This window comes from Parasteatoda tepidariorum, chromosome 2 (genome assembly GCF_982258835.1).
Source record: "Parasteatoda tepidariorum strain Cologne lab strain chromosome 2, Ptep-v5.0, whole genome shotgun sequence".
Lineage (NCBI taxonomy): Eukaryota > Metazoa > Arthropoda > Arachnida > Araneae > Theridiidae > Parasteatoda > Parasteatoda tepidariorum.
Genome location: NC_141756.1, coordinates 51,121,495 through 51,135,010, shown reverse-complemented (window position 1 = coordinate 51,135,010; position 13,516 = coordinate 51,121,495). Strand labels below are relative to the sequence as shown.

At 27.2% G+C, this 13,516-nt stretch overlaps 1 protein-coding gene across 1 annotated transcript in view; it reads left to right on the top strand.

Moving 5' to 3' along the window:
• Positions 1-13,516, top strand: part of LOC107440498 (uncharacterized) — a 57,763-nt gene that overhangs the window by 26,493 nt on the left and 17,754 nt on the right. Inside the window, exon 2 of the mRNA XM_016053441.4 lies at positions 5,358-5,589. Within this exon, the coding sequence (XP_015908927.1) occupies positions 5,358-5,589 (232 nt within the window). The remainder of the gene's footprint in view (positions 1-5,357; positions 5,590-13,516) is intronic.

Here is a 13,516-nt window from a genome sequence, read left to right as displayed (position 1 = left end):
TGTATCTAATATAACCAAATCTTTCTATAATAAACCATCAAATATATTTCTGTATTTTAAGTACATTACTGTCGTATCAAGTTAGGATCTTTCGACTGTTTCTCAATATTGAGAAGATGCTGGTCTCATGTATTATTAGTAAGAAAATGAATTTTGTCTATACTATTATTAAATGAATATATGGGTTACAATAATAGCAATTTTTAGAGTTTATGAAATACTTCTATGAAATCCATATCGCAGTAAAAATGCAGCTGTCTCTCATATCGGATTTTTTACTATAAAATGCATGTTATAATCAAATACATCAAATATGTATTATTGGATGAGTTGTAACATTTAAGAAAGTTATTTATTTTTCCATAATAATACATTCGATTTGGGAGAGTTTTATCTTAAATATTGCTCAACACGGTACTAACATTAGACAAATTTATTACCTTACCTTACACGCTGAATTGCTGTCTTCGATATTAAAGCCAGCTTCTAGTTTTTCAAAACTTTTACTAGAAAATTTAAAAAAATGTCTCACACTTATTTATTTAAATTTGATTGTTTTGATATTTTTGAAAACAATTAAAATTCCGTGCTTTTTTAAGGTAGTTTCTCTCATAAAACATTCAATTTTTTAACCTATAGTATTATAATCTTTTCTACTTTAAAATACATATTAGATTAATAATCAAATGCATAAAATTTATATAATTGGATCTATTGTAACATTTAAGAAAGGCATGTATTTTTTCACCGTTGTTTGTTAGAAAGTTATTCTAATTGGGAGTATTTTAGCTTAAATAATGCTTTACAACTCGCACTAACATTAGATGGGTGTATTATCTTGTATTCTAAATTGCAGCCTTCCATTTTAAATCCAACTTAAACTATCAATTTCAAAAATTTTACAAGTAAAATTATTTATCATTTATTAATTAAAATTTTTTTAAGAATTAAAATGCATGCATGTTTTAAGGCAGTTTCTATTATAAAATATTTTTTTAATTATCCTTTATCAGAAAAATCTTTCAAATTCAGCTGAGTTTGAAAGGCAAACTGATTATCTTCCTTTTCATTCGCTGATATCGAAAGGAAAAAAAATAACGATGCCTGCTTTATTTCGTGAATGAGTTGCATTTCTTAAAGAACTACGAAGAATTTTTCGAAGCACATTTTGGGACGAATGTACATATCTTAACAGAGAAACAAACTAACTTATTGAGCGTTTTTACTAATTAGTATAAAAATGTAATATTAATTTTTATATTTGTTTCAGCACAAGAAAATTTAATAATATGTTTTTTGATTATTTCGATAATAAATATCTTTCCATAACGCAAATCTAATAAATAAAATAGAATTTAAATAAAATAGAAAATAAATAAGAATTTTCTTGAAGATTACAAAACCATTCAAATTTATTTTCACAACCATTTTGTCACTAAAGCAGTTGATTTCTGATTATATACGAGGTTTCAAATATTTAACAAAATTTCTTATTCAGTGGAATATATTTGTTAGTACATTCTGAAAGTTTATTTTGTTAGTATCTTTGCTAAATGTTATTGTAAAATGTAGTGTCTATTTTAGTTACTAACTCTACACTAAATTTTGCTGGAAATGCTGATGTGAATAGCCAACTTTCTTATACATCTAATTTTAAGGCTGTTGGAATTTTATTGCGGGATGGTATAGGCGGAAGTGCTCTTGTTTTCCAAGGTTTGGTAGCTCGTGATTTCTAAGTACTTATTCTTCTGACGGCAGAATTTTTCAGAGTCTATCTGTATCTTCAATGAAATTTGTCTGTGACTTCAACGCAGTCGGGCAGTTATTATAATTGTAAAGCTTAAACTTAGCCTTACATATATTTAGCGCAATTTGAAAATATTAAGTAAACGTATTCCCAAAAAATTATGTTGCTTACATTTAATTTGAATTTCATACTATCATGCTGCATTAGTTTTACCTAAAAGAAGAATAAAAAACGCATCCTTAGCGTGATAAATAAATAAAAAAAAAGGAATACGCAGATGATGCGAATAAAATAAAATCTTTTGATTTTAAGAAAATGAAAGAATTGCAATTTATGGGGTTCTCATTTGTGCCTGTTTAAAGTTTCTTTAAATTATTTAAATTAAGTTCATTACCATACCATCACAGGTATTTTACAGAAATATAAAACCGTATCCAGTGAAGATTTTCTCCGTGTGAGTTTTTCTTAAAAAAAACTATTCAATATTTTATTATAACTGAAGATTTAAAATATATTTTATTTTTCATTTTATCTTTACTTTTTACTTGTTCTCATTTTTTTTTTCTACCAGAAACCTCTTCTCAATTTGCTATTTAATTCGAAAAATTTTGAGAATGAAAATAATCTGCCGCTTTTGCTTTCCCACCGGAGGGTTTCTGCTACCCGGCCTTTACTCTCTTTCTATAACAATGAAGTAGCAATAACAAATAATGCAATTGAGAAGTTACTACATTTTTCGACGAAATCCGCATATCAATTTTTTGTCTAACATAATATTCATACGAATCTTTTCCCAAGAAGCGACTACGTCATAAAAAACAAGGGAAATTTCAATATTTTTGATCACCCACTTTTCAGAGTGTTTCAGATTTTATTAATCTGTCTATTTTGAGGTTTAAAATTTTTTTGAAGTTGCATTTTGGGAAAATATTCCTATTGATGAAACAAAAATGCTCTTAACTAAATTTGAGATTGCAATGCCAAACGCAATACAAATTTTACTCAGCTTTGTAAATGTTTAAGCCATACTATTAACAAAAACTTGATCAAGAAGCTTCAATGAAACTGGGTCATAAAATCTGCTCTCCTACCACTGAAGATCATGCTTACCTGAAATCTTTACAAAATACTGACTTTTTTATATTTTTCATTGACCAACAGAATACAGAATTGAAAATGTAATTATCGTTGCGCATAACTAAAGAAAAATAATTAAAATTCTCCCAAAAATTCTTAATTTAAAATGTAAAAAATGAACGACTGCAAATTGAATGTCATGTAATAATTGCAATAGGAATATCAGTAGTTTTCAATGTGAAGTTTTCAATATCGATAATTTTGCCATGTAATAATTTCAAAGAATAAATTATATTAAACTGTTTTATGAATCCAGAAAACTAGATCCCTTTCATAGTTGGAACTAAAAACTTCAAGTTGAAATACAGTTTGAAAATTCTCTAGTTACCAATATTTCTAACATTAAGTGGAACAAATTTGTCAATGCATTTTTTTTCAGATGTAACGAGTTTTGACAAATTAAAATTTGCATTGTTTGCATTGTTGTTTGATAAATTAAAATTTGCATTGCATATTGTTATCCATATTCTGTCGTTCGAACGACAATTTCAAGTATAATGCGGGGCATTAATTAAATGGTTGTCGAATAATTTTTGAAATCAAAACTGATTTGTATACTTTTAATTAATTATTATAGATGCTGATTGAAATCGCAGTTTTTATTAAACGCTTATTTACATTGATAAATAGTTTAATCTTAAGCTATTTTATTATTAAGATAGGCTATTTTATTTAAAAAAGAGCAGAAAGATGTTTAATAAAGATTTTAGAACTCAAGCATAATCTTTTTTAAAAATATTTTCTTACATGTTTCGCCTTTATTTACTTTGCTCATAAACCGTGCTTCACGTGTTTTTATTAATCTGAGGGACTATGTACAAAACACGGCCAAAGTACAGTTTTTTATACATAAATGCGTATAAAGAGAGGTTGTTTATAACATTGTACTAGAACTTTCTTTCTTTTCTTTTTTACAATACATAAAATATAGGGCTGGGATAGCCTGGTCGGTAGGGCGCTGGGCCCATATCCAAAAGGTCGTGGGTTCGATCCTCGCCGGCCGAAGACTCCCCGTGTAGTAAATGGTGACTGATGCACGTTAATTCTGTCGAGTCTCAAAGTCCTCCATGTTCAACAAATCAATACCTCTGGGGGTACTGATCCAGGAGTTTCCTTGTCTTCTGGATTGGTTCAAAATTACAAGGCTACGGAGTTGAACGTAAGTAGTCGTAAACCCATGAAATTGGGTCGGCTGTTCAACGACGGTTATAAAATAAAATAAAAAAATAAAATACATAAAATATAATTCACTGTATCACAAAAATACTACCTTCTTCAAATTTATTTTTAATAAAACTAACAAATCAAGATTGAGTACTGTAAAAGGCTTGGTGTACAGTTGCTACCATTTTTTTGTGTTCTTGAATACATTTTTACGTATAGAATTGCATTTATCATGCAAAAAAACATATGGAATTGATGAAATAACAGTTTTTTGAATGCATTAGCGCAAATATATTATTGAAAATGCGTTTGTTTTTTTAAACGAAATTTTTTCACAAAAAAGCCCTAAATTGATTCTAATGTGCATGAAAATATTTGTTGTAATACATTTGTTGAAAACATTGACGAACAAGCTAACAAAAAATTAATTATTAAAATAAATAAAAATATAATATGGAAAATTAAATGATTAATGTAACTCTACATGCATTGTAAAAAATTTCAGTTTACCTCAATTAATTGCAAATTAATTTCAATTTATCTCAATTATATACAAATTAAAAATTCAAAATTTATTGAAATGCAAAATGTTATCATAGTAATAGCTCAAAAATTGACTAATTTTCAGATAATTAAGCAAACGGAAGGAAAACATAGACGAATGCTATTAAAAAAAAATCGATTTTCGGATTTATGTAAAGTTGCAATTTATTTATAATTCATTCAAAAAACTTTTTTAAATGGATACTCAATTTATAAGCAAATATTACAAACCATATCTTGTAATATAGAACAAAAATTCAAAAATTTGTAATATGGAGCATTTTGGTTCAACATGTCTTAACAGTGAAAACAAACTTTGAGAAAGAAAAAAAAGTCAAAATTTTTAAAGTAAACGATAAATTATTTGAAATCAATTTTTAATTTTTTTTTCTTATTTTATGAAATAACTACATGAATCGAAGGTGTTGCTGGGATGAGAAAAAGTAGTAATAGCTTTCCTTACAACTATAAAGAAATCAGATATAAAAATTATAGATAAAAAATAGATATAAAAAAATAGGATGATTTTAGTTCAGATATACAATTTTCTTCATTAACATAAAAATGTTCAAAACAATGTACTATAGAGTTTTTATTTAAAGTATATTTTATTAATTTAAAAATAAGCAATTACATTGCATTCATTAAATCATTTAACTTCCAGTGTAATATAAAAGTTTCAAATATCAACAATATAAATGTCATATTCCAGAAAAACCAAGTTAGTTTTATTTTAAGTTCATGATTTTATGATTCATCTTTTCAGATGAAATTCATTCTGATATCCTGGTTAATGGTGATCGGATTCGAGTGCGTACTGGTAACTTGCCAACAAGACATCCCACTCTGGAGTGGTCAAGCTATATCTAAAGAGATTTTAAGGCCCTTTTTCTTAGATTCATCATCAGAAGAATCACCTGATTATGAAAATCAGAAAACACAGGCTCTTTCATCGTACTCAACGAGACAAAATGCTGGAAGTATTAAAAAACGAGTTGGTAAGTGCTGCTGTTTTCTTTAAATTTTCTTTTCGAATCACTGTTTTTATTTTTCTCAAATTAACTTACAATGGATACAAAGTTAATAAAACAAAGCACACTAAATATAATTTACAAATGCAACTATGAGATTTACTTGGTTATTCTTGAAAAATAATGTTTCGTTGATTTATATTTTCTTTTAAATTTAGGCAAAACTAGATCACATAAGAAAATAATTATACTTTCATTTCTGAACTTGTTGCTAAATCATTTTTTAACCTAATTCACACACGATTATATTTGGAAAATATGTGTCTTAAAATAATTTTTTTTTAATGAAACAAACTTGGGCAAGTCAAGTTCGATAACCATTGGCCGTTTGCGAATTAGGTAAGGAAGGTGCCTCTTTCATTTAACAGGAGAGCACCGCAAAGGGGAATGTACGTCTTGGCTCAGAACCCCACATATTAGCTTAGAACCCCAGCACCATTCATTCATGAAGCCACTTTCTCAATTTAGACGAAGATCTGAACAGGAAAGAAGGTTTCGTCAGATCCCTGTATCCCTGGCAATACTCAACGACTGAGTATAGAACTTTCGATTTCGTATATCTTAAGAGCACGTATATCAAATGTACTCTACTAAATAGTCTATAAACATCTAATAAATAGTCGAGTCTTAACGGAGTCAAGATCTCCGAAGTCCGATTCTTCAACCACTGGTCTACCACGATGCGTTAAATATCTGTTCATATTTAAGCAAAAACAGAATGTTTTTTTTCTCGTTAACTAATGGTTTCGAATATGAATTATCGGATACATTTCTATGAATATGAATTTTCTAATACTATTAAACATTAAAGTCAGCGTTTTAATGAAATATATTACATAACTTCAGGCATGTTAAGAAAGTTTTGACAGCAAAAAATATTGAAAAAATTACGTTTTATTTAAAATTTGGAATGAAGTTGAAGATTTTGTAAGAAAGTAAAGAAATAATAAAAAAAAGAAGAAATTTCGAAGGAAAAACAAAATTTAAAAACACAATTCTAAATGACACGGAGTTCATACCTTAGTTAAAACAAGTAAAACAACGTTTGGTCTGATCGAAATACAGTTTTAAGATTGTGACCCACATAAATTGTTGGTCAGTAACAGATTTAAAAGAAACCTCGATTCATAAGTAAATAAAACGTCATAAATAAATTCAAAGAAATGTTTCACTCAAAAATGCATAGGATTTCCAATAAAAGAACAAAATTAGAAAATTTTATGTCAACAAACTAAATTAAAAGAAAACAACCTAAATGCTCTTTGATGACCTGATAATATTTGAGAATAAAGAAAACGACACGAACGCCTCTTTATTAAATATTTTCGGAATTCGTTTTCCGATAACGATACTGTAAGTCAACTATGAAAGCTGACATGATATCGTAATCAAAGTTACTGCCACAACAACATTTGAAGCTTAATTGATTTTTGCTTTCATTCACCTTTTCGTAAGGTTGACATCAAAGCCATAATTTCATATAAATATGAAGTGAGTGGTAATTTACCTGGTGAAGAGTATTGGTCATTATGTCAATACTGCCAGAAGCCATAAACGGCAGTGACTGTACTTTTTTTTTGTTACTTTAGAATATTATATTTAAGACTTTGTTCAGCCTAGAGCTTAAGCATCTGAGCTTAATTGGAGAAAGTTATGATATTTTCCTGACATAAAGACAGATATTTTTAAATATAAAAAATTTAATGTTTCAATTATTAAACTTAATGAGAAGCTTAAATTTAAGGTTATTATCATCTAGTGTTAAAAGTTTAAGTAAACACTACCTTTCCACTGAAAAATAGTCAAAAATACCTGAATATGGAAAAATTTACCGTGTTTCTGGCTGTATGGGCTATTTCTATGGCTTCTGTCTATGGCCCTGTGAGAGCCCCAAAAAGAAGGGAATTTTTACCGAAGCTCTTTGGTAATGATTGTGGTAAAATAAAAAGTAAAATATGGTTTTATAATATTGTGATGTAATTTTGGAATTGTGGTAAAGTTTTGTAATTTTATTATGATACCTTAGAGTCTTAGAGCATGGCATAATAACCATTCATTCAGTAAAATTTACTTTTCAATATTGTATTTTTTACTAAATATGTGGTAATAAGAAATAAATTTTGAAAACCAGAATTTCAAGTAAACTATATGGACGGAACGATATTAATAGTTAAAATATTGAATATTTAGGTTGTTTTTTTAAGGCAGCGATATATCTTTTTTTTACCATAAATATCAATACCATACAGGATGAAAATTTTACCAAAATTATTTTTTCTGCTTGTGTTTCAATAATCTCAGATTAATCAGACAGAGAATTTTTTTTATATTTCAAAAAAGCTAAAAAGATAGTTATGCTATTTGCAGAATAAAATCACTGGACAAAAAATTATTGACCAGTGGAAAAATTATAAAATCATCCAGAGTTAGGGATGCTTTTCTTCTTTTAGAGATGATCACTTACATGAACCAACAAGTTAATTTTAATTTTCTGGATGATCAGGTTTTGTTTCTCAGTAAACATAAACCTGATGTTATTGATGTTCTTCAAGATGATAACAACTAAGTTCACAAAGTTAGAATATGTATCTTACCTTATGAAAACTATCTCGATTGGCCTGTAAAATCAGCTGATTTCAACGTCGTAGTAAATCAGCAAGACACGTTGAAACAGCAGGTAAAAAGTCAAAATGCACATCCCCGCAATTTGATGGTTTTGCACTTGACTGGAGAAACATGAGAATAGATTTATGAATACTCATAAATTCTAATGTATTTGTTATGCGTTTGATACGTCCTATTGCATTTATCCGAGTCATAAAATTATAACATTTATGTAAATATTTTTACATATGAATGTTTACTGGGAAAATAAATGGAAGAATTAGAAAATTAAGACCTTGTCGTGCAAAATAGGTATGAATATCAGTACGGGTGTTTTTGATTCATTGAATAATTATCAGAAATTAAAAGGAAATTATAAAAAGTTATTTATAGAGAATGAGTTTGAGTTAGATATTTCATTAAGATGAAAAAAATTTTTTTTTAGTATTAAAAAAAATTGAAGACCAAAAAGACGTAGAAAGCACCATGGTATTTAAAAATACTTTTTAGAAACATTGCAAATTGTGTGGGGAAAATTTGGTTTGTAATCATCAACTGTTGCTAAAATTTACCTCATTGAGTTTGGTAATTAGTTTTTAATTTTTCGATGTTTCGTATCCTTTATTTTTTTAAAAAAATAACTTATTTAAGAAAAACTTAATAAAATATGGAGAAATTTTTTGTAACAAAAACGAAACATGAAAATTAAAAGTTTCGAAATCACGAATACATATTTGAACTAAAAATAATTTAAAGTATTAAGTCAGTTTAAAATGTGCTATTTAAATTTTGAAAGTGGATAAAATTTATTTAATTGTTATTAACTTTTAAAAATCTTATTCAAATTTTGAAAATTGATGAAAATTATATATAACACTCGTGTACAAACTTTTTCTCAAAATTGTTTTAAAAATTATATGAAAAAATTCAAATATTTATTAAAATTTTTTAAAAGGGATATAAAGTGTACATTTAAAATTTTCGTTTGCAGATGTTTTTATCAAAAATGCTTAATATTATTCTGTAAATAAATAAATAAAAAAGCAACGAAAACTAAATAAATAATAAGTCTTTATAGCAATGTAAATCCTTTCACAATATAAGACAAAGTACTTCGCCTATGCGTTGAAATAAGAGAGGGAAAATCCATTTTTGATCTCAACCATAACGCCAAATAGCTGTAAAATATATTTTGTGGCATTTACTCGGATAGTAACCAACAACCTAAACTGAACTATAATCGCAACTTTACAATGACTATGGTTGTTGAATCGCTTTATAGAAAAAAAGATACCTATTTGAAAAGGGATCAAAAGCCTTATCGATGTTATGGAAAGGGTTTTCGAAAAAATGAGTTCATCTAAAACTTTTTAGGCTGTTTTTTGTTGGAGATGAATTCATCATTGTGGTCGACAATAACCTTAAATGTAATTTTTAACAAACTACTTTCATTGGTGTTATGGGGAGTTCCAGGTATCTAATAATATTTTAGAAGGACTAGAATGTATTTTGACAAAAAGCAAACAATACTATATAGCTATAGTTAAAAATAGCATACTGTTTCTTTATTTTCTGTACAACAGTTACATACAGAAATAAAGGAATGAAAAAAAATTATGTATAAGTGGTATGAAATAAGTAAGACATAAAACTGAATAAAAAAATAACCAATAAGAAAGGGAAGGAAATAAAACTCCTGCTCATTATTTTTCCTACCGATCATTTGTGATATCTTCGTCATTTTACTATGCTCTGAAAATAAAACTCCAAAGTCGATTGAAACTTATTTGCTATTTTTAACTAAGCTCAATGTCTGCTATTTTTCTTTCAGCTTTTACTTTTTATTACCATCATCATGAAAGTTCTTGTTCTTCTTAACGCATTTTAGGTTTGACTGAATTTTTTTTTTTAATCAAAGGAGTTACTATTCGATTTATTGGATAACGAATTGAATAGTAACGTACTAGCAATTTCACTTTAGTTTCCTTGAAGGAAAACTAACATGTTCATAATTTTTTTGAGTATTACTATATGATATAAATGATTTCAAAAGTGCAATCGAAATAACTTTTCGAAACTGTGATAAGTCCCAAAAACTATTCTATTTCGTCAAGAATTTTAAAATACCCTGACAAACGTACTAGTACGGCAATCTGCAAAACGTAGTAGCACAACAATGTTTTTTTTTAAACTTCAAAATGATTCTACGATGTACTACGATCTGTTAAGACGCAATTATGTTACAAAAAAAAAACTTTAAAGAATTCTGGAAAAGTTGTTCCGATTTTAGTTTTAAAAAATAATGCACATCATGATATTTGTATGCCGGTTGCTAGGTTTTCTTTTTTCCCATTAGTCGTAATATTTATCTACAATTATTTAAATACAATTGAATTAATTTTTCATAAGCCTTGATTTAATGCAATTTCACACTTAATGTAAAAAATACATATAAAAATTTGTTATTAAGAATATAATTTTGATTTAACGAGAACTTTCCTTAAACTTTTAAAACATTATTTATTGAAGCTGCCAGAATAAAATATTTCTCGATTGTTGGACAGTCTACTTCCTTCTGGAAGGACTTTAAATACTCCTTTTAATTCCATTTGGTTAAAAAATTTATGTAGGTAAACATTAAAAAGAAACAATGTGAAGTTTCTGTCTTGCAGCAAATCTCTCATTCAATTGCAAAAACTTTCAAAAGATGATGTAGATTAGACGTACTCCATGTTGTACACTATTAAAATTTCTCGGAAAAAATGGTTAAATAACAATTTATTCAATTGGTTTTTAAACGAAGCAGTTAAATAATCATAAATCAAATGGTATTACAGCTATTAACTGTGAGAAAAACCGCTTATTAGCTGCTTTCATATAATACGGCTAAACAGCCAGAATTTTTTTGCAACAAGTAGACTCACCTATTGAAGCCACTTTGTTCCTTGCAGATGGGTATATATTGTAGCCAAGAGAGCTAATTTGTCAATTTCATGTCCGACAGAACTGCGGCTAGAGTCCCAGAACTGGCAGCATAATATTTCCTCCATTACCTTCAAACTTGACGGTTTCAGTGTCACTTTCATTCTTCACTCTCAAATTTGTGACGCTCTGTAATTAGAAGACTGACGAAATAAAAATTTTATTAGTACAAAAATTGAAAAAAATATTATTTTGTTATCTTACTTTTACGTATAAATACGAAACATTCCGTTCACAGTAGTTTTGTATAATTATATCATCCCAAAAACTTTTAAAAAGTAGAAAAAACCGCCACCCTAAAAACACAAAAACTATTTTGCAAAAATTAAAATCATACAGTTTCTTTTTTTTGTAATGAAAGGATTATAGCTAATTTCTATTATAATAAACGAAAGTTAAGATAACAGAATAAAAAAAAACAATGATATCGAAGAATGCTAACCTTGGATTTAAGTTTTAAGCCAATAGATTCCTCAATGTAGTTTCTTTGGACCACTGGCTTAAATATATATGTCACGCAACTTATAAATTTAAATTCAAGCCTTATAAATTCCAGGTGATGTTTTTAATACCAACTTTTTCAATACTTATTAGTACGGTTTCGTAAATTATTTTATTTTTTTCTCGCCTAAATATTAAAAGAAATGAAAATAAGTATGTTGGGAATGTCAATGAAATATAGCACTTATTCATAGATATTGAAAATTCACTTTCATTCTGCACTAAATTACGATTTTGTTTGTATTCCGTAACTATAATCTTAAAAAAATTCTTAAACTATGATCTTAAAAGAACACCCGCTTGTTTTATAAGAAAAAGTCAAATTATATAAATTCTGCTTTAAAAATTAATTAAAGATACTATTCAAATTTCATTGTTGCGCGTCCCCTTTTGAAATAAGGAATTTTTATTCGATTGAAATATAACAAAAATAAGATTTGTCAGTTAAAGCTCAAAGTTCGGGGCGAAATATGCGAAGAGTATAAGAGTTAAACTGAAAATCATAATAAAAATGTCATTCTACACCTGTTCGGTGTGAAATTGATGCGGAATTGAGGATAGGGATGGAGATTTTGGAGGTTAGTTACTACAATTTTATTTTAAGCGAAGAGAGGAAGAAAGTCACATCTTACTTCAAGAATTCATATTTCAATTTGGCTAGACACGATAATATTATATTTCTTGCAAACTAAAAAAAAGGTAAGAATTTAAATGAAATAAATATTTTAAACAAGATAAATAAAATGTATTAAAAAATAAAAGATTTAGTGCACGGAGAAAAAAAATATTATGGTAAATTTACCGTACTGTACGGTAATGACATTTCTGGTAAAAAAAATAACAACGTAACTCTGGTTAATAAAACCAAAATATCATGTAATTAAATCATTCCTTTGGAAGTTCTTCTGCTCATATAGTTATAGTTTACTGGAAATTCTGGTTTTCAAATTTATAGTTTTCATTATCATATATTTAGTAAAAAATATAAAACTAACAAGTAAATTTAGCAAAATAAATAGTTTTTATGCCACGCTTGTTATAACATGATGAAAACACCAAATTTTATCAAATTGTATTTAATTAAAAAATATATATATATTATTATAAATTTTACCAAGTCATGACTAGAAAAGTTCAGTAAAATTACCGAGCTTTTCGATGTTTTCATAGAGCCGAAATACGAATATAGTTAATTCTATCGTATTCTGATAGTTTTGACCATATTTTTTTCTCAGTTTGTATCTTTATATCCGTGAAAACGTTGCTTGCAAAACCTTTAAAAGAAATTAATTGAGATTACATATTATTAATAACTAATAATTAATTAATCGAACACCAAAACAAATAATAGAATTGTTTACTTTTTACAAATCACATTATAGTCATAATTTATATTTAAATGCTTTAGCTGCTATAAATTATTCATTTGCAATAATGCTTCATTAATTTTGCGTAATGTTTGAATATCTGTATTACGTACAACATGCGAATACTTGCAACAGTGATTAAAAGTGAACACTTGCTTCATTTGAACAGTTGTTTAATAAACTATAAATTTGCTGAGAGAATACTCAAAACTATTACTATAAGACCAAAGATAATATAACAACATGATTTCAAAACAAATTATGGAGAGCTTCTATCACGTAAAACATTTTTAAAAATTAATTTGAGCAATTCGAATTGGCAAACACCATCTTTTTAATTTTCCTTTCCTCTCAATATTTTTTATTCATCTATCATCAGCTATATTGAATACTTCCGATATTAATTATATTTTACTTTAACTTACTTTTCTTAATTTTAA